General features: G+C 36.1%; 3 protein-coding genes across 6 annotated transcripts; 2 read left to right on the top strand and 1 right to left on the bottom strand.

Annotated features, from left to right (window-relative positions):
• Window positions 1–643: 643 nt before the first annotated feature.
• GAF1 (Polymerase/histidinol phosphatase-like protein) lies at window positions 644–9,653 on the bottom strand. Of its 3 annotated transcripts, none has more exons than XM_086652216.1 (7): window positions 9,297–9,653; window positions 4,031–4,633; window positions 3,765–3,842; window positions 3,574–3,654; window positions 2,363–2,517; window positions 1,020–2,269; window positions 644–922 (listed from the first exon to the last, which is right to left on the bottom strand). In XM_086652216.1, the coding sequence occupies exons 2-7, from the start codon at window positions 4,469–4,471 to the stop codon at window positions 798–800; spliced, it is 2,130 nt and encodes a 709-aa protein (XP_086508342.1). In that variant the 5' UTR covers window positions 4,472–4,633; window positions 9,297–9,653; the 3' UTR covers window positions 644–797. The 3 variants fall into 3 exon arrangements, with proteins under 3 accessions (XP_086508342.1, XP_086508341.1, XP_086508343.1); XM_086652215.1 differs by lacking the exon at window positions 9,297–9,653 and adding an exon at window positions 8,877–9,087 and having other exon boundaries at window positions 4,031–4,651; XM_086652217.1 differs by lacking the exon at window positions 9,297–9,653 and having other exon boundaries at window positions 4,211–4,582.
• A 32-nt stretch (window positions 9,654–9,685) lies between these two features.
• LOC147565718 (uncharacterized) lies at window positions 9,686–14,059 on the top strand. The gene is made up of 4 exons (XM_086652411.1): window positions 9,686–9,974; window positions 11,840–11,991; window positions 12,275–12,461; window positions 12,555–14,059. The coding sequence occupies exons 1-4, from the start codon at window positions 9,686–9,688 to the stop codon at window positions 14,057–14,059; spliced, it is 2,133 nt and encodes a 710-aa protein (XP_086508537.1).
• A 1,713-nt stretch (window positions 14,060–15,772) lies between these two features.
• Window positions 15,773–20,355, top strand: LOC147565717 (uncharacterized). 2 transcript variants are annotated; one of them, XM_086652208.1, is made up of 4 exons: window positions 15,773–16,259; window positions 16,942–19,070; window positions 19,313–19,499; window positions 19,588–20,355. In XM_086652208.1, the coding sequence occupies exons 2-4, from the start codon at window positions 17,136–17,138 to the stop codon at window positions 20,226–20,228; spliced, it is 2,763 nt and encodes a 920-aa protein (XP_086508334.1). In that variant the 5' UTR covers window positions 15,773–16,259; window positions 16,942–17,135; the 3' UTR covers window positions 20,229–20,355. The 2 variants fall into 2 exon arrangements, with proteins under 2 accessions (XP_086508334.1, XP_086508335.1); XM_086652209.1 differs by having other exon boundaries at window positions 15,916–16,815.
• Window positions 20,356–21,520: the final 1,165 nt, after the last annotated feature.

Here is a 21,520-nt window from a genome sequence, read left to right as displayed (position 1 = left end):
GAAATGGTGGTGGTGTGAAAGTAATGAAGATTAAACTGTGCCCCATCACCAGACCAGATTCACTAATTTGAGGGAGAACCTCAAACCTGTTGAGAGGAAAACCCCAAATTCGTCTGTCTATTCCGAAGAAAAAACGAACCTACCCTTACAGAGAGAAATGGTGGTGGTGTGAAAGTAATGAAGATTAAACCCTCCCCCACCACCGGACCAGATCCACTAATTTGAAGGAAAACCTCAAACATGTTTTGAAGAGAAAACTCCAAATTTGTCTGTCTATTCCAAAGAAAAATAAACCTACCCTTCTCATAGAGAAATGGTGGTGGTGTGAAAGTAATGAAGATTAAACCGGCCCATCACCTGACCAGATCCACTAATTTGAGGGAAAACCTCAAACCTGTTAAAGAGAAAACCCCAAATTCGTCTATCTATTCCGGAGAAAAAATGAACCTACCCTTGGGAGAGAGAAATAGTGGCTAAATCCGACATTGACAAAGTCTACATTCTCTTCCAAAAAAAAAAAGACAAAGTCTACATTCCCCTGGATTCGAAAGTGGGTTCCCCAAATCACCACCTTTGTTTAAAGTGATCATATTTCATCACGTTCAAAATTAAATACCTAGGCTAAAATCAAATAGTTTCTATGTTGGTGAACATTTTTTTTTCTTCTCTCCATGATCAAATAAACTCTACAAGGCAAGTCGATTAAAAGTACAGTGAAAAAATTACGCAATAAAATCACATCCTCAACAAATACATATTAAGCCTATCAAAATTGTAATTGTGGGAGGGAAGAGTCACTACCACAGTATGTCCTTGTTTCTCGATTTTTTCGATTTTCTCTTGAACACTCCAGGTTTCAAAGAGTGCTTGAATGGAAATTTAATAGACTGACGAGAAGACTTGTGCTTCATTTTTCCTTTTCCTGCAAACAACATAACCATGCTTATCGGTGAGTAAGCAATCACTAAAATAAACTAAGAATAGAAATAGATAACACACATATGGAGTAATGGAGATACCTGATCTGGACTCGCCAATTTCGTTAAACGCTTCTTGTGTTTGTTTTATCATTTCATCTAAAGAATGTTTGTCGGGTTTTTGTTCTTCCATTTCATTTAAGGAATCCCGATCTTGTATTTGATCTTCCATTTCATGTAGTGTATTCGTTGAATGCAGTTTGTTTGCAAACAGATCTCCATCTTCTTGATTATCAGTGTGAGGTACCAATGGCTTCTCATCTGCACTTAGGTCTTCACCAGTATATGGTTCTGTACTTTGTTCTTCTTGGACCAAATCTGCGTCTATTAACATATCACATCTTTCGGAAACCAATTTTATTTGCGCCGTTTCCTCAGTGTCCGCTAACTGGTTCCCCAGATTAACATCATTTTGTGCACCAACATCTGCATCAAGACTATTACTCCTCTCAGGATTTTCATTCTGAGGAAAAAGATAAACTTCTTTGGGATCAATGGGTGGCTCTGAAGTATCCATTAGGTTCACCAGATTGCCTCCATTTTCAGTAATGTTGTCTTTCGTCGGGACTAGGCCGGCCCCAAGTGCAGAGGAAGTAACAACATCCTTCTCAGGAGTCGAATCAACCATAACATCATCAGGTGAGATGAGATCGACGGCACAATTAGAATCACAATCTTGTGATGGTGTATCATCTGGTGTTGTGTGGACTGGAAACGGGACTTCATCGATACCAACAGGGTTTTCACAAAATGTGGAAGAAGACTCAACTTGCTTCAGCTGAGAGAATAGAATAGAAGTCTGAATTGGTGACTCTGGTACGATTGAACCTTGATAACTACAGGTTTTCTGTCTCACCGGAGTACTAGATAACACCATAGGGCTTGCAGTAGGAACTAACTCGTCCCTGTTCGAGCTTTTGAAGCCTTCATCAACAGAGAATTTTAAAGGTTTAGCTGGAGACCTAACAGATGGTGTAATATCCGATATTTCTGACATGTCCCCCTGTACAGGCAACCAATCCCTCAATCGCATCCCCTCTGATGGCAATTCTTCAGTAATTGAAGCAAAATCGACCGCCTTTGAAGTCTTAGGCACTTTACTAGCCGCAGCAAGAGATTTCGCAATGTCATCCAACAGAAGATCCCCTTCGCCGCTAGAGATGTTATCCCAGCTATGGGAATCAGGAAACCAAAGATCATTCTTCTCAAATTTTGTGCCACATGGAATGCTTTCAACTCTAATGGCTTCTTTATAAAACTGTTTTTTTCTAAGCGCACGAGCCATTAGAGAACTGTAACACATTAAAATGGTGATTGATAAGCATCATGAACTACATAGATCTCAAAATAACATTTGTAAAATTAATTTTCGAGGATTGGTAGACCTGCAGTTCTTGGAAATAGCGGCCTTTGCACGTTCCATGGAAATACCAAGCAGACACGACAGATTTGCCACATCATAAGGCCCTCTGAGTTCATTAACAGATGAGGCAGCACTCGAAAAAATGAGATTTTTCCCTCGTGTCCAATCCACTAATAACTGAAAATCCAGGTGAGATACTAAGCAACTAAGTGGATGCTTGATTTAAAAGTGCTAGCACACAAAGTATGAAAAATACTTCAGATAGAGTTAGAACTACCATCTAGTCTTCTTTCAATAAAATATTCTGGTTCTTATAAGAAAATTACCATCTAGGCTAGGAAAATTGAAACCGAGACTCAATTTATTTGCACAACCCTAAAAACAGCTTCTGGTAATAGTGAACTCTGCAACTACAATCTTCAGCAAAACCTATTATATGTTGCTCTCTAGAGAACAGACTGCCAGTACCTCATAGTACTCTAGGTTTCATTCAGAATTGATCAGTAACCTACTCCACGTGCAAACTGCAAAGCATCATAGGCAATGCATAGCGAGTAATACGATTTTGGTTTCGAAAAGCTTCGCTGTCGTGCATCGATTTTAACAAATATGATAACAATAACTTAAAACTATGAAGTTCATGAAATATGTTACGGTCATTAGCATAGTATGCTTAATATCATTCTTGCAATACAATAGGCTAAAACCAGAGAAAGTAAATTGCCATAATCTAAAAGGAACTGTGATGTGTGGTATTTCCAATTTCATACAAATGATAGGAGTCTCCCTAACTCACAGTACTCACTTTAATCCGACAGTTTTCCGTTACTCTTTACCTATGAACAAGTACTCCAAACAAGATGAAAACACCCAAAGGGTAAACAACAGCAAAGGGGTAGTTGAATTCCTAATAGTTAAATGGGTTACGGTCAGAGAATATTCGGAATAACATAAACTGATTTATCATCGTTATAGCTTTACAATAAGGGGCTGGACCAATAGTAAGAACTTAGAAGTGGCTTCCTATAGATAAAATATTATTTCGGTTTTATATTGACTATCCCGGTGAACCTAACTACTACTGGAGTAGCCTATATAAACCAGTTCCCTTGATCGAAATTCTAGTTTCACCCCTGCTTACAATTGTGATAGCTCTAATACAACTATTCATGTTCTTCAAAATTTTGAAATAAAGCACTCAAATTTATAGTTTACGATATCTAAACATCTTACCTTAGCATTGGTAACCATTTGCCTTCTTGCTTGAACATCAGAAATGAGATTCGAATACGTGATCTCGAAGAATACACCACGCTGCATTATATCAAACAATTTTTAGGACAATTCCACAAAACCAGATTAAGAAAACTTTGAATCTTCAATAACCCATGAAAAAACAGATGGTAAAGAACTAACTAAATAACCTCAATGGCAGCTTTAACCATCGGAAGCTTCAATCTAAACGACAACTTCTCCGAGAAATCAATTGATATTAAATCAACCTAAATTCCAAAAACCAACAAGAAGTCATAATTAACCCATATAATTCATCAAATTCTAAACAAAAACAACAATAAATTCAATCAGAAACTTCATAAACTTTAAATCCTAAACCCTAAACAAAATCATAATTCACCATAAAATCCATCAAATACCAAACAAAAACAACAATAAATTTCAAATCACAAACCTCAGAAACTTTACAAGCTTGATCAAATACAGTTTGATTCAAAGGCTTAACAGCAATCAAATCATAGGTTTTCAAAATAGGATTTCCTGAATTTAAACAAGCAGCTTGAACAACATTATCAACTATAACAGTTAATCGTGTATACTGACGAAACGGAGAGTTTAATGGAACACCTAAAACCTCTCTATGAAACTTCACAGACGTTGATAAAGTAGGAGCCGCTTTCAGTAATGAAGAAATAGGGAATAGAAAGATTGTACATCGATCTGAATCAGACATTACTCCTTTCATTGAACGATTATAAGCAACTCCACTATAACCTAATTCCATTGCTTTAACAGCAACTTTTAATCTTGTGTTTTTTCTTGAGTTATTGTCTGGCAAGGGTTTTTGTGATCCAGTTGATTCTAGGTAAGGGACGTTCAAATCGAAGAACACCATTGTTTTTCCCTTTAGGGTTTTAGGTGTATCGATCGATTGGTATACTTCTGTGAAAAGGGAGAGGTTTTAGGGTTTCTGAAATTTACTCGTGTTGGCGGGTATCTTGATGGCGGGTTATCGTGTTGGCGGGTTAATAGAACCAGGTCAAAATAAGAACCAATTCTCTCATTTGGGAGGATCCTTGGGGTGTGTTTGATTCGAAAATTTCCCTAGGAAAAGAGAATCAGTTACCTTAAAAATATATTTTTCAAGTGTTTGTTGAGTATTTTAGGGAAAATGAGATTTTCACTCACGTGATCAAAATTTTCTATTTTTCTCTAAAATCAAGGAAAGTTGTTACCCACCTCCCCCTAAAGAATCTCTTTCTCAGTAACTATTTTTCCCACTTCACCTTATTTTTCTCTCAACAACTTTCTCTCTATCTAAACCACTTCTTCTATCTCTCGACTTCTTCACTGAATATATGAGCAACAACTTTCAACAACTCAGTTTAAAAATCTCAACACGTTTCTCTCTCTGTTTGAACTATCTTGTGTTTACAAAATATCAATTCCAGGTATGTCATTAATATCAAAGTCTTAATTTATATTGTTATTTCAAATATATGGTAGTGTTCTTCCTTCAAAACTAAAACTTGAATATAATAATGATAGTATTAACTTGGACAAATTGTTACTTGATTGTTGACAAAAGTTGATACAGGTCATTTTCGGTTTACTCTAGTTCTTACTTGTCCCAGTGCACATGTCAAAACCTAACAACAAACAGAGTGGATCGATATTTTCATCGGTCATTTACAAATTTCATATAACCAATAGTAACATGATTCTTTACTTAGAGTTGATCACAGTCTTTAAATATCGAAGTAAGTCCTTACCAAATTCAACTTAGAATATAAAGAATTTTAGATCATTGAAAGGTTCAATCAAAGAACTGCTACTTCCAAGTAACAACTTATAAAATAAATAACAACTCTGGTTCTTGATAACACAAATAGACATAGAGAGAGAGTAATGAAATTATGAAAAATAACAACCTGGGTTTTGTAATAATTGAACATGTTCTTGAAGTTTTCAAGTTCTTTAGTTCTGTGTTCAATGAGGGCAACCAAAGCTTCTTCCTCTTGTTGATTCTTGTTGTGATTATAAGAAGAAAGAATATAAATTTTGGGAAAGAGAATACAAGAAGGAAGAAACAAAAACAATAGTATTCATTTAATTTCTGTGTTTGCAAAGAGTTTCATAGTTTTTAGAGAGAGAGAGAGAATGTTGTAGAGAGAGATAGAGTTCTTTGGCATTTGGAGGTCTGATTTCATATTCATATTAATATCATTCCTAAATTATTTTTGGAAAACTCAAATCTTTAGAGAGAACTAAAAAATCCATCATAGATAATCCCAAAAGCAAAAAAAAGAAAAGAATGATAACTAAAATGGCATCCACTGTTACATAATTATTGATGGAGAAGGTTTGAAATTAATTATGCAATAGTATAAATATACTTTTTTTTTTTTTTTTTTTATTTTTTTTTTTTTTTTTTTTTTGAGGGTAACGTCAATAATATTATAGTCAAAGAGTTGAGATACAAAAATGACTAAGTAATTGTTAACAACAGACGAAAAAGACAATTCTTCAAGTTGTCGCCAGCTCATGAGCGAGGGTGTTGCTGCCTCTTCTACAGTGGGTGATGCTGACCTCCACCTCATTCATTATTGATAAGATTTCAGAGACTTGGTCAACAAGTCTCCATGGGGTGTTATGGGAATCGTTGGATAAGAATCCAACGATCAAAGCGGAGTCAGTTTCCACTATAAATCCCCTTAGATGTAGCTGAAGCCCTAATTCCAACCCTAACTTTACTCCTTTTAGTTCACTGTCCAAAGCCGAAATGGGAGGAAAGGTGATTTTCGCCGTAGAGATGACTTCGCCGGAAGAGTTTCTGGCCACTGCTGCCGCTGTTCCTCGTGAGGTGTGAAACCCACCATCCACGTTGATCTTAATAGTATTTAATGGTGGTGGATGCCATGAATCTGTCTGAAGATTGCTAGAAGAAGGGTTAGTGTTTTGTAATAAGAAAGAGGGAACATACCTTAGTTCAAGTAGAGCTGATTGAAGAATATGATTCATATTTGGTTCAACACCATCAAAGTACTTACTGTTTCTAGCTTTCCACCAAGACCATATAAGATAAGTATATTTGAACCAATCTTTGTTTGCATTTATACCTTGATTTAGTAGATTGGCTAATGTATTGACCGGATCTGATATTTGATGAGCATTTATATTGAGATCTGATATGTTAATAAGAGCAACAAATCTAGGGCATGTACCAAAGAGATGGTTGATGTTCTCTATAGCATTGTTACACATCCTGCAATTTTTATTAATGTGGTGTAGTCGAGTTCCAATATTGTCTAGGACAGCTAAACCATTGTGTATTAATCTCCAAATGAATATTTGTATTTTAGGGTTCATATCTTTTTTGTTCCAAAATCTATTCCAGGGAAAATTATTGACTGTATCATTCATATGATGTCTAGGTTTAATAGTAGTATAGAATGATTTAGTAGAAAATTTACCTGAGGGAGTCGGACACCAAACCAATATATCTGTTGTTCTGGATGACGTTAGATTTATGTTCATGATAGCATTAATAGTATCTTGATGAAAATATTGATTCAAAATGTCATACCTCCACTGTTTATTAGACTGATCTATAAGGTCAGCAACTGTATTGATGAAATTGGGAAGAGTTGTGTGTGGAATAGGAATTTGAGTTGGTAAGTCAGGGACCCAAGGTTCTCCAGTAATTTGAATGTTTGTGCCCGAGCCGATTAACCAAAGGGAGTTTTGTCGCATGACTTCTCTGTTCTTTAATATAGAATGCCATAAGCTAGTTTTTGGTCTGGTAGAGTTACATGTCCAGAAAGTATCATGATGAAAATATTTTCCTTTAAGAAGTTTCACCCAAGTAGCTTGAGGCTGTGTCAGCATCCTCCATATGATCTTAGCAACTAATGAATCATTTACTTCATTCAATGTTCTGATTCCCAAGCCTCCCTCATTTTTTGGACTGGTGATAACATCCCAGTTTATGAAATGCATTTTTCTTTCATTGATAGAATGACCCCACCAAAAAGAGCGTTCCATCTGCTCAAGCTTGTTGATAATAGTTGTAGGAATTTTGTGTAAACTAAAGGGGAATGTGCAATACGAATTCAGAACTGATTTAATGAGTGTGGTTCTACCTGCTTGAGATACAACTTTTTTCTTCCAATTAGCTAACATCTTGTTGAATTTATCTAATAGCCAATCATAACTTTGAATTCTGTTGCCAGGTTTAAGGATCAATGAACCAAGATATTTTGCGCGATCATTCATGAGAGGAGCAGACAATTCCTGAGTGTAGGCTAGTTTGTCTGTAAAAGTATATTGATTTACAGATTACAGACAATATACTTTTTATTAATTACTATACTTTATAAGATGGATTTTCTGTTTAACTTTCTTACTCACTGATCATTTGAATTTGTATTGCTTATGATGTATTGCTTATGAGTTCTCTATTCTACTTAGTACTAGATTATTTCATGGTGGTGGTAGTACTAATAATAGTTCAGAGTTCTTTATGTCTCTTTTGTTGTTTAGGTTTTGATTTTGTAAAGAGCAAATTTTGTATATGGCTTGTTTTAGTATTTAGGTCAACCAAATCACATCTAAGATGAGTCTTACCTAGCATGGACCAACATATACAATTCATTTTCATATATCTTTATTTCATTATGTACTTCATTTCTTAATTTTTATAACTATTTGCTTTAGTTCGGTTAACGGTGTAAAATGCTTACGCGAAAGCTGCGCTTAAGGGTTACGTGTATGATGATGATTATCATCATATATGCATACTGGAGTCATCGTCGTAGAAGAAATGCAAATCTCAATAGAATGCCTCATATTAATCGAGACCAAGAGAGAACAAGTGTCTTAAAGAGGATGCATTTAGAGAGTGACCGCTATCGTCGTAGAAGAAATGCAAATCTCAATAGAAGACATCTACTATGATGATATTTAATAAGTTAGTTCGATAAATTTTTTAATTAAAATAATGTAGGACAAGTATTTGAGTCATTTTTAAGCTTTTAAGAAAAATGTCTTTTTAGTTTAATGAAGTATTATATTCCCAATAATATTTTATAGAAAAATAATTTAGTAAATAAATATTTTTCTATATGCCAGACAAACAACGGAAACTAACAACATGAGAAAAATAATTTTATTTTCTTCGGTGACCCAAACAGTAGAAAATTTAGAAAATGTTTCAAGGAATCAAATTCTAGATGAAAATGTTTCTCCGAGAAACACTTTCTCTTATTTTTTTCCTTTCCCTAACTTGGAATCAAACACACCCTTGAATCCTAGGCTTTAAGCCGAGCAATAAAGATAGACGATATTCAAGAGCCATTTTACAAATCCCATTGAGTGGGAGAGATGAGATCGATAAATTGGTATGGGTTCCTAAGAGTGACGGCAAGTTCTCCACTAACTTCCATTGGGACCGAAAAGGCTCTTCCATCCTCCCCACATTCATCAGTTACGAGAGTGCTACGTGTACAAAGTCTTTGACAAAATTCTTGACTTAATGACTCATTTTCACTAAAAGACAAAAGTTGATCAAAGTTTAACTTTGATCGGGACCGTTCACTTAGCATTTTGTCAAGAATTTTGTCAAAGATTCTTTATACATTTAGCATTTCCCCATCAGTTATGTCCCTTAACTTCGATTGGGACCGAATTTGGAAAAAACTCTAGGATTTTTTTTTTTGAACTTAACTCTAGGTTGTTCTGAGAATTAATTTTTTGTGTGGTGTCTTATACATAATGATTTGTCTGACAAGAAGAGGGTGTTATGTTCAATAGTGAAGCTCTGAAGCTCTGCCCGTTTTGTAATGAAATTGATGAGGACATGGTCACATGGATCACTTATTCTGTAATTCTCGAATTGCAAGCGAGGTTTGGAGTAGTACGACGCTACTGCTACGACTAGAGGGGCGGAAGAGTTCTAATCTGTTTTGATTCGGTGGTTGGTGGGAGAAGAAGATGATAGTGTTATCCGCCTCAAGATTTACACATGTTGGTGTTTGTCGAAAGCTCTGAATAAGAAATTATTCGAGGGACCAACCCCTGTATTCATGTAATTATTTAGTAAGCTTTAATAATGTGTAATGAGTATGAGTTTTCAGACATAATGAATGGGACCGAAGGTGACAATGGGCAATCGATGCTATTGAAGAATTGGACTTTATCACCTCATGGGTCGTTAAAAATAAATTTTGAGTGTTGCTTCAAAGACGGGATTGCAGCGTTAACGGTGGTTAGTCGAGATTCTGAAGATAATTTTGTTAGTGTGTTATTTGAGGTGATTGTGACACAAAATGTATTAGTTGCGGAAGCAGTGGCGGACAAATTAGCTATTAATCATGCGAAATCACTATATCGATATGAATGTATTATCAAAGGAGACTTGTTGATCGTGATAAAGACGTGTTTGAGTCCGGAGGAGGAACCACTGTGGAGAACAGGGGCGGGGCTAGTAAGGGGAATGGGTCCCCACAAGCTCCCAAGACCTCACCTTAACACTACTCCCATATAAAAATAATTATTCCTACTGTTTTCTTTTTCTTTTCTTCGTAGGAAATCCACTATTTTCTTATTAAAGAAAATTCACTTCTCATATGCACCCACCACAAAAATTAGGCAATTATAATTTAAGTTCATGAAAAAATAATGTAAAACCCATCTCACCATAATCTCATTCTTTATACGTGAAACGATATATACTAATTATTTTATAATATAATTTCTTGGTAAACCTAGTCTATTGAGTAACAAGATTTTTCCTAATCATCTTCTCTTTGAAATAAAATTATTTTTTTGCATAAAATTTACATTTTTTAATTTGTTAAATTAATTACCTAGCTTGATTATTTACATAAATAAAAGTATAACCACTAAATTACAATAAAAATAAAACGTAAAATATTTTAATAAAAAACGTGATCATAGATAGTCAGTTGCCTTAGAAACCAAATAAGATAAAAACATGAATATATACAATTTATTGACCTTTAGAATTTTGATTACGTGTAAATTTTTTCCACATAAGCGTTGTTTTTTTTTTTTGCTTTCCTTTGTATTTATATTTCTAAATTAAGTTGTTTAATTATTTTTCTTCAAAAATTTGAACTAATCTACTCTAAAAATATAATTAAGAATATAATGAAATTCACATACGTATTTCTTAGGATCATTCAAGCAAGATTAAATAGCAATAGGTTGATTGGAAGAAATTTTTCATCCAAGCTTGTCGTTTTCCAAATATGATAAACTATAGTGTAGGACGAACCACTAATTTATTGAGTCGATCCATAAAGTATTCAATACAGTAAATTAAAATATAACGGGTTCATATATATTGTTTGATTTGTTAATTTATGTGGGTATCTCTTTTTAAAAGTGCCCCACGGAAGAAAATTCCTGGCTTCGCCACTGGTGGAGAATTCACTCCATTATTTCTGAGATTCTTAATGAAGCTGAAACTTTGAAGAATTGCCAATTCTCACATTGTTCGCATTCCTTTAATGAAGTAGCTCGCGAGTTAGCTAGATTTGCTTTTACCGATAATGTAACACGGAAGTGTGACTTTTCTAGCATTCTTTGTTGCATTGTAAGTCTGGTGACGATTGACAAAGCCATGAGTTAATAAATTTTAAGTTGATGCGTACTTCCTTCAAGAAAAACTGTCGGGAATGAGATATCAAAAGTCATGAAACTCGTATCTTTAGTAATCATTCATGGACGTACATATTAGAACATTCACAACTTCTAAGTTGAGTTCTTAATAGAAATTTTGGAATTACACCTCCACGAGGACTGAAATAAAATTTGGAACTACTGTCCATGCGTTTGAATAAATTTTCACAATCAAGAAAGAAAGGAAAGAGAGAAGAGTGAGACTAGGGGAGACCCTAATACCTGGGAGACAAACTGTCGACTAACAGGATATCATAGTTTTAAAAAACTTGTATAGCATCGAGAGATAACTCAACTCACAGCAACTAAGAAGGTGTTTGATTGTCAACAACCCTTGATTGGAGTGGTAAGAGGTATAGTTTTCCATCCTAGAGATCAAGGTTCGAGACACGCTGAACAATTCAAAAAAAAAAAAACAGGTATTTGATTTTTCACTTATTAAGTGATTTAAATTATTAAATGTCGGCGGGCAATTCTAGGTCGTTTATGTTTTTCACTTATAAGTGAAAATCTAGTGGCAAATTGAACGCAACGCTCTAATATTTTTTTTTTGAAACAGTACGGTTCAACTTGGAGCATGCCTTATCGAGGATACCAACAGAAGAAGAAATCAGGGAAGTTATATTTCATATGGGAGCAGTTCAAAGCCCAGGTCCAGATGGGTTTTCATGCATATTCTACCAAAATGGATGGGGCACATTGAAATCGGAGGTAACCAGATTTATCTAACAGGCTTTTGAACAAGGAAACTTTGATCCAACTCTAAACCATACCAATAACCCTAATTCCAAAATCTGAGCACCCAATGATGGCTTCTGATTATAGACCCATTGCCTTGTGTAACACCCTTTACAAGTTAATCACAAAGTTAATTGCTAACCGTCTCAGACCTTACCTAGATGACTTTATTAGTTGGAACCAAAGTGCATTTGTTCCACAGAGACAAATAGTGGATAACTTGGTGATTGCTCAAGAATGCTGACACTCAATGAAGATATCAAAATCCAAAACAGGAGCCTTTGTCCTCAAAATGGATATGGCCAAAGCGTATGATCGAGTGAATTGGGGATTCCTTAAGGAGGTATTAATTTTTTTTGGAATAACAGGAAAGATTCTAGAGCTGATAATGTATTGTGTCACTACTCCAACTTACAGTGTGTTAGTCAATGGCAACCAACAGGGTAATTTCAAATTTTCCCGAGGATTAAGACAAGGTTGCCCCCTTTCCCCTTATCTGTTTATATTAACTTCTCAAGCTCTCTCCTTACTTGTAGAGAAATTCGAAAGAGACTCAAAATTTAAGGGGTATAAAGTTCAAAAAGATGCACCTAGCATCACTCATCTGCTTTTTGCAGATGATTTCTTGATCTTCGGTGAAGCAACTGAACAAAACCTAGAAGCTGTTACACAACTGATGGAGGATTTTACTAAATTTTCGGGTCAAGCAGTCAATTATTCTAAATCCTCCCTTCATTTTAGTTCGGGTGTTCTAGCAGAGATGAAGAATGCATATGTAGCTACTCTTAACACCACAATAATGGAGGATGGAGAAAAATACTTAGGAACCCTAATTCTTAAACCAAGAAGCAGAATAGCATCTCATGAATTCTTAATTGGCAAATCCAAAAGCAAATTAACAGGTTGGAAGAAGAAACTCATTTCTCAGGCAGGCAGAACCACATTGATAAAGTCATCTCTCAGTCCCATATGCACTTATTTCCTTGGACTCTCAATAATTCCACAAGGAACTCTGGTCAAATTAGAGGGACTTGAAAGGAATTTTTGGTGGGATCATGATGAAGATCAGAGAAAGATGCACTTTCTTCCCTGGGACATAATCCAAATATGCAAAGAATTGGGTGGGTTGGGTGTCACGTCACTAGCCAAGGTCAATGAATCACTGGTGGCGAAACTCGCCTGGAGATTCATCACAAATCCAAACACAACATGGGCGAAATTATTACAAGCAAAATACTGCAGAAATGGGAACTACTGGAATGAAAATATAAGAAGAAATGCTTCTCCTATTTGGTCTTCAATGTTGCGAGTCCGTGAAGTACTGCAACAAAACACTTGCTGGCAGGTAGGTGATGGAACATCCATCAACTTTGAAGAAGATCAGTGGGTGCCTACAATAAAAGGATTAAAACCTATGGTTATATACCGATGGCATCAAAATAGAAGCAAAGTCTCTGAACTCATCCAAGATGGGAAATGGCATAAAGACCTAATAGAAGACTTATTCGAACCAGAATCGGCCAAAGAAATTCTTAAAATCCCCTTATCGATTCTACCTACAGAAGACAAACTCATATGGGTTCCACACAACAAAGGGGTGTTCACAACCACATCATATTACAGAGAAGTTGTTCCTCAAATCAAATCAGCAAGAACAAAACAAGAATTTTCTTGGGCAAAATTATGGCAAATGAACTACATACAACCAAAAGTATTACAATTTCTATGGAAGTTGGTGAACAAAGGAATACTTGACCTGGTTAGTATTAGTCGAGGGAATCAGAACATAGATCCAACTTGTATTCTATGTAACAGAGTACTAGAGACATCAACCCATTTATTTGGTTATTGCATGGTATTCCAGGAGTTGTGTCAAAGAACATCCTCATTTGAAGTCATTCCTCAGCACACAGATCCGGAGGATTTAATTAGAGATACGATTCAAACTAAGAAAGATGAAAAGAAAGTGGCATATATTGCTTACCTGATTTGGGAGTTCTGGAAAAGCAAGAATAAAAAATGTTCAAGGGAGAATAGATAAACATGGTATCCATCATACATCAGGCTAAGGTTCAGACTAATGCCTCTCCAACAGAGAAAGAGATGTACCATTAGATAACAACACTTCCGAGTGGATTCCACCACCAGATTACCTCTCCAAAATCAATTTCGATGGTTCGTTTTCAGAGAGAGGATCAGTCATTGGAGTAGTGATTAGAAATACAGATGGGGTAAAGGTCTTTACTTCAGCCAAAAGAATAGAGAGCCAGCCGACCATTGAAAGTGAAGCTAAAGCTTTACTCGAAGAGTTGGAGGTGGGACAATAGGGTTTTGATCGAAGCAGTCATAAACGGTCAAGATGAAGGCTCATGGAGAATGAGGGCTTATATAAACACTGCTAGAGCTCTATTATCCAGCCCAAACATAAAGGCACTCCTCCACTGCCCAAGGACAGCAAATACGGAAGCCCACAACGCTGCCCACTCGGCATTCCAAGACATTTAGTATTTGTCTGTTTTGTTTAAACTAAGATTGTTTTGCTTAGTTTGTGTCATACTTCATGTGTATTCCTCATTAGCCTTTTGGCATTAATATGAAGTGTGATTCCAAAAAAAAAAGAAAAAAAAACTGGGAGCTCACTTGTTTGCACTTTACTAAGTACTAAAAGTGATGAGTATCTTTATTTCTCATCGAATATAACAAAGACCAATATAGTTATTACTAAAAACAAAACCATTTCTCAAACCCTTCGATTTTGCCATGTACACATTTTATTCCAAACTCCATTAAGGAAGACAATTTTGACATCTGTTTGTCAAATCTCATAGTCATAACTAGAGACAATTGCCTCTAAAAAAAATTAGAAGCAATTGCCTGTCTGATTGTGAAAGATTTAAACATTTCCCATGCAAATTAAGAAAGAAACTCAAAATATCATATGTTAAGCCTGAATTGAGATTATATTTCTTACATTACATTATTTCCTAGATGAGTAATTTTATTTTTAGTATTGAGTGAACAATTGATATCTTCAAGATTAATCTCAAATATAAAGTTTCTTCCTAGTACATCTTATAATCAAGTACAAATAAGTAAATAGGATTTTGCATGGGATAAAACTTTTTTTTTTTTTTGTTTTTGGTGAAAATCTAAAAACTTCTTGTAAAACTAAAAAAAAAATTCAATTTTAGTCTTGGAATGGTCTTCCCATCGTTATAAAAAAAATGCTATAGTGTAAGAGCATCTCCACCCTAGGTCCGGCTGAGGCTCAACCGGACACTCCAAACCCAGACGATTGGCCCTACCGACGACTTCAGTCGACCCTAAAATTAGGGTCGACTAAAGTCCCCCCAACATGACCGTTGGGACTCTCGACGGTCGTGTTGGGGTTGATCCTAGTCGTTGGATAAAATCCAACCGCTAGGATCTTTTCCAATTTTTTTTTCTTTTAATGTAACTAATTTTGTTCTCTTTTTTATTTTAATTAGTTTTTTTAACTCTAACAAAAACTCACACGTTAATAATTAAAATACATCCCACCAACGTTTCAATCTTCGAATAATTTCCCAACCTTGAAAAAGATATTACTTCGAAAATAGGTCAAACACGTGTTTCGAACATACATAAAATCACACACGTTTTTCACGCACTCGCAAACTACTTACACACGTGTTTCGAACATACATAAAATCACACACGTTTTTCGCGCACCCGCAAACTATTTACACTCGCGTTTTCCACATGCACAAATTTTAAGCCTAAAAAGTGGTTGGGGCTGGAGATAAAATTTTGAGGTGATGTTGAAAATTTTGAGTTAGAAAGTAATTTTTTCGGCCTAAAGGCGGGATTGAAGTTGCTTTAATCGAGATCTTTAGCCAATTGGCACTGCCCGCTACTATTAATGATGTGGCAAGTGAAGTAGGGCACATGAAGAAGACAAGTGCCGGTTGAAAAGGGGCTAGCAAGTTCAAAATACACCATCCTTTTTCAAAAGGGCAACAACAAGCCACTATTTTCTCTCTCTCTCTAGAATCCCACTTTCTCTCTTTTGATATTAGTCTCCAGTGATCTATTGGCAGCTTATGAAGTTGAAATTTAGGGCAAGATCTGGTCCTGGATTCAATTTCTCAATCACTTAATGTGTTTCCAGATCAAAATAACCTAAACATCTACTCTTATTGATGATAATTCACAAAGAGCATTAAACTTTCCTTCTTCAGACATTTCAGTGTCATTTCTCCGTGAGTTCCGATCTTACTTCAAGCTTTAATAAGAGCTGATAATATCATGAATAGCTGAATAGTATTAGGATAAATCTATTTAAATTTATCTTCTGCCATTAACTTGATTTTCCTTACTGAAAGAGCTCTTCAATTAAGACATTTGTATTTGATCAATTTTAGGGTTTATTTATCTCTGTTTATAACATTTTGAAGTTCTACTAGGTCAAAATTTGAAGGTTTCTTCTGATTTTGATAAAGTAGGATCACTGTAGAATTAACATAATGATGATACTCTATCTACTTTATTTGTCTACGTTTTCAACTCTACTTCAGTAGGTTTTGATTTCTCCCTGAAATCGTGCTATAGATTTCTTTGTGGATTTTAGGTATTCAATTTGTTTGTCCTTCAATCAATTCTAGGGTTTTCAGATGAGATAGACATGTTGATTCTTTATTTGAAATTTTGAATTATGATAGTTTTTCTTTTTGTCACATAGTTGAGAGAATCTTGTTTGTTTCTTTCCTGGCCTTGATTAAGGCTTTAATAAAGCATCCAACTTTTTCCTCTATTTTGGTAGGTTACCTTTCTTTTCATTTGTCTGTTGAGTATTTTCTTCATTTCATTTTAATTTCCAGAAATGTTCAGATCAGAAAATATGGTGTTGCTTCAGAGTTAATATTTCATAATGGGTTTTTGCAGGAATGTTTAATTGAAGAAGATTTAGTAAGTGCCATTCTGAGATCTACTTTGGGGAATTTTCATGTTCTTTTATGAATTAATAAAGAGAAAATCTTGGTTGTTTAGTTGGCGTCAGAGTTGAGTCTGGGTTCTTCTAAGCAAGCCACTGTGTCTCTCTAGTAAAGAGCCTAATTGCGTAACACTTACTGCTGAAAATGGAATCAAAACGACGTCAACCGAGTGTTATTGCACGTTTGATGGGTCTTGATCCGCTACCACCTCAACAACCCTCAGAGAAACAAAGAAAAAAGTTGTCAGAGAATCGTCTAAAGAGAACATCGTCTACTGGTTTTGTTGAGAAAATCTCATCACGTGATGGTCTGTCATCTAGGAGGAAGAATAAAGACGCACAAGAATTCAAGGATGTTTATGAAGTCTCAGAATCATCACATGCGGGGAAAGTCAGTATCTCATACACCCGAAAGGAGACAAGTAACTCAAAAGAGATGAAGATAGATTACGTAAGACAGAAGTTCATGGATGCGAAACGTCTCTCATCTAACGAGAATTTTCAGCATTCAAAGAAACTTCATGATGCACTTGACGTGCTAGATTCAAATAAGGACGTTTTGCTGGAGTTCTTACAAGAACCAGATTTTCCCTTCATGGAAGAAATCTGTGATCGTCCAGGTAATCCTTCCCCACCTGAGGCAGGTCATATTACTATCCTAAAATCATCTCATGGTCGTAATTATGACAATAACGACATGTACTGGAAATCAGAGAGGAAAGAGTGGATGGATAATGCATATTCTTCTAAAAAATATGTACATAGTGTTCTTAGTTGCTCCCAAAACAAACAGAATGATCACATTTCAAGAAAAATGTCTAGAAATCGATTTGAAAGAAACAATGAGGCATCCTTTCTCCCATCTAGGATCGTCGTATTGAAGCCAAATGTCGGAGAAATGCAGAATGATGAAACATCATACTTGTCATTTCCAAGTTACTCGGAACATCTTCAACCAGGTTACACAAAGCATAGAGAGAACCGAAGTTTTGAAAATCGGGAATTATTTACTGAAAGGTGGGATAGGAGTGTCTCATCCAGAGATTTCGAACTTTTGAGGCACAGGGCTAATGGGTCTCAGGAAATTGCAAAGGGAATCACTAGACAAATGAGAAGCCGTGGGAGAATCAGCAGATCTTCGAAAGCTTCGAGTTCAAAACCTGAAGGGTATGCTGGGGATGAGAGCTCTTGCACAGTTTCAGTATATGATTCAGCAGATGAATCTGAAGTGCTGCCACCAGCTCCTAGACACCTCCATCATGGAAGGAGGTTCTATCCATCAACATTCTATTCGTCCGAGTCTTCTGTTTCTAGGGAAGCGAAGAAGCGAATCTCAGAAAGGCTGAAAATGACTCATGGTTTTCAAAGAGAGGGAACTGTTGGTAGAGGGCATAGGGGTAATACCCTGGGTGAAATGCTTGCTCTTCCTGACAAAGCAACTAGGTCGACGAGTTTGGAATCCATGGTCGGTCAGGAAGGTATCAATGGCAGATGTGCTCGAAATGGAGTTGCAGATTGGGGTACTCCATTTGGTATAAGCAGTAGGGACGGCTGGAAGGATGAATGTGCAAGGAGTCTCTCAAGGTCTAGATCTCTTCCATCTTCCTCTATTGTTAATGGAAGCCCGAGAAAAGTAACGAGGGACTATGCTTATGGCAGTGATAGATGTTCAGTTCGAAAGGACACTGTAAATTGGAGATCGAATAAGTCAAGAAACTTAGAGCAGACCCCACTAGAAGGTGTTTTCCCTAAAAGAGGCATAAGATCCGGCAATAAGAAGTCCGATTCTTTGTGTCATGCAGGCAGAGAGTATAATCCTACTTTGCACGAAGTACATCCTCAAACAGATGAATCAAGTATTGTCGAAGAGAGGAATCTGTTAGAAATACGACCTATCCATGTTTCTACATGGGATGGCGGGCTAGACGTAAAGATACCAGTTAATGATGAAATTGCAGACATGACAAAGACTGCGGAAATGTCTTGTGTGGACCCTGAAATGCCTGAACCTTCGAGCTATATCTTGCCATCGAAAGATGGAAACTTCTCTTCCAGTGATCCAGATGCTCCAATTACTGAGGTTTATTTCTTTCATTCTTTCTTATGACGACTTTCCAGTATCTAAGTATCTGTGGTAATTTGATTACTGATTAGCATGAGCCCTTGCTTCTCAGTTTTGGCCTCTTCATTCTTGATGAATTAACATGAATTTAGCTACCCTATCAAATATCTGCCTTCTATATGCTTAACCATGTTCTTGTTAAAACTGTGAAGTTACTTCTTCAGTCAGTTTCATTCTAATTGATCTGTCAAATATCTCAGAGATTATCAAATGAAGAGGCAGAAGAAGGTTCCCATACATCAAATAATTCTCTTAATGTACCAAAATCTCCTCGGACTTGTAAGGAAACTGAACAACTTAGTCCTGTTTCTGTTCTTGAACCTCAATCTGTAGATGAGATATCACCTGATCCTGATTGTTTTGAGAGTGTCAGTGCCGGTCTACAAGGTAGTTAAACTAACCCAATTTACTTCAACCATTGTTTATTTTATCAAATCAAACTCTCTCTATAAATATATAATCTTCTCTATGCCAGGTCTTCGGATGCAACTACAACTTTTGAAGTTGGAATCATCAGATGTATACTCAGATAATACGGAAATGGTTGTTTCAAGTGATGAAGAAACGGATGAAGAACGAGCCAATGATTTTGCAAGCGAGAACAGAGACTTGATACTAAGTCTTGGAGATGAAAGCAGCAGAGACTTCTCTTACATTATGGATGTTCTAGTAGATTCAGATTTTCTTGACACTAGCCATGATATACTAATAACAACATGGTTTTCACCAAATTGTCCAGTGGGTGTGTCTGTGTTCGAGAAACTCGAGAAAATTAAGTACGGAGAACTGACAGATTGGCCAAGATCAGAAAGGAAATTATTATTCGACCGCATAAATGTTGGGTTGATTGAAATTCTCCAGAAGAATGAAGACCCACGTCGACTGATAAACTCCACGAGAGAAATCGAGGGAGGATGGAGGAAAGAGCCACTAGAGGAAGAGTTGTGGAAGTTGTTAGCGAGACAGGTGAAGGTAGGGAAGGAGGAAGAATCAATGGAGAAGGTAATGGGGTTAAGATGGTTGGAGTTGGGAGAAAATATAGATCTAGTGGTTAGAGAAATAGAAAAACTAGTGATGGAAGAGCTTGTGACAGAAATCATCATCCTGAGTGTCTAAAGAGTTTGAAACTGGAATCTGGTTTTTGTACTGTTAGGGGTTATATAGAGTAAATGTATTAGAAAGATATATTTGAGATATATAAATAAAGTTCTCTGAAAAGAGAGAACGCACTGAAATGTTTACATATTGCTTTGTAGATTGATCTATGAGAGTGTAACTTGTGTTTGTCCAGTACAAACAGTTATGTCAAGTATGTTTACACAAGAATGATTCGACTTCTGAAGGTTGGAAGTGTATGGTGAGATATAGGGTTTCTCCTAAGGTGACACGGAGCAAGCCTAATAGAAGAAGCTCTCAAGTAGGAGGCTCCAATCTCATTTTGGAAGTCACAGGAGTTTTGGGAGCCTCTTGGGTTCCTAATTCCAAGAAGGGACATGTGATTTCATGTTTATTTTCACAATCCATTATTATCTCCAACTATGGGTAAGAACAACAACAACAACTGTTAATGATTGATTACCAACTAGTTTAGGTTAGTTTGTATGCTTAAAGACTACATGAAGATCAATACTTACTGTTTAATTCTTTTTTTTGCTTAAACAAATTTTTGGAGCAAAAAAAGTACACAGTATAGATTACAATAAATTATTTATTTATTTAACTTAAATCGTTTTTTAGATTTTTGTTAAATGTATAAAAGACTCCAAATTTTGGCCGCGACTTTGGAGAATAAGAAAAAATCTGTGGAGAATAAAGATTTTAGTCAATAAATATTGACTCGAGGACATTATTTTTAGTCCAAAAATTGGCTTGATCAAACATTACCTCCTAATTTTTTTCCCCCCTCTCTCTCTCTCTCTTTATATCCTATCGCTCTCTCTCTCTCCCAGTGTCTCGCACTATCTCTCTCTTGTTTTCTTATTCTTTCCCTCTTTTTCTCTTAAACTCTCTCGATTCTTCATTGTCTATCTCTTACTATATCCCTCTACTGCTCTCACTATCTATGTTTCTCGATCTCTCACTGTTTTTCTCTCGACCTCTTATTGTTTCTCAATCGATCTCTATTGTTTCTCTCGCTCTCTCACAAAAACACCGCTTAGGCAAAGGGATGTGTTCCCTTCGTCGAAACCTGACATCGAGGAGGGTTTCTGGAGAAACCCTCCTCGAGGATTTCGTGGCCATTACCATTTCGTGGTCACAAAACTTTTCGTGTCCACAAGCTCTGTGACTTCCACAGAGAGATCTATACAGGCCGAGAGAGGTAGATTGAGGTTGCGAGAAAGAGAGATAAAGACTGCGGAGAGATATAGATAGTGAGAGAGATATATGTCTACAACGAGAGAAATAAT

This window comes from Eschscholzia californica, unplaced genomic scaffold (genome assembly GCF_041429995.1).
Source record: "Eschscholzia californica isolate CP2 unplaced genomic scaffold, dmEscCali1.0.p SCAF_1, whole genome shotgun sequence".
Classification (NCBI taxonomy): domain Eukaryota; kingdom Viridiplantae; phylum Streptophyta; class Magnoliopsida; order Ranunculales; family Papaveraceae; genus Eschscholzia; species Eschscholzia californica.
The sequence above is the reverse complement of the archived record's forward strand: the minus strand, read 5'-3'. Positions and strand labels throughout refer to the sequence as shown.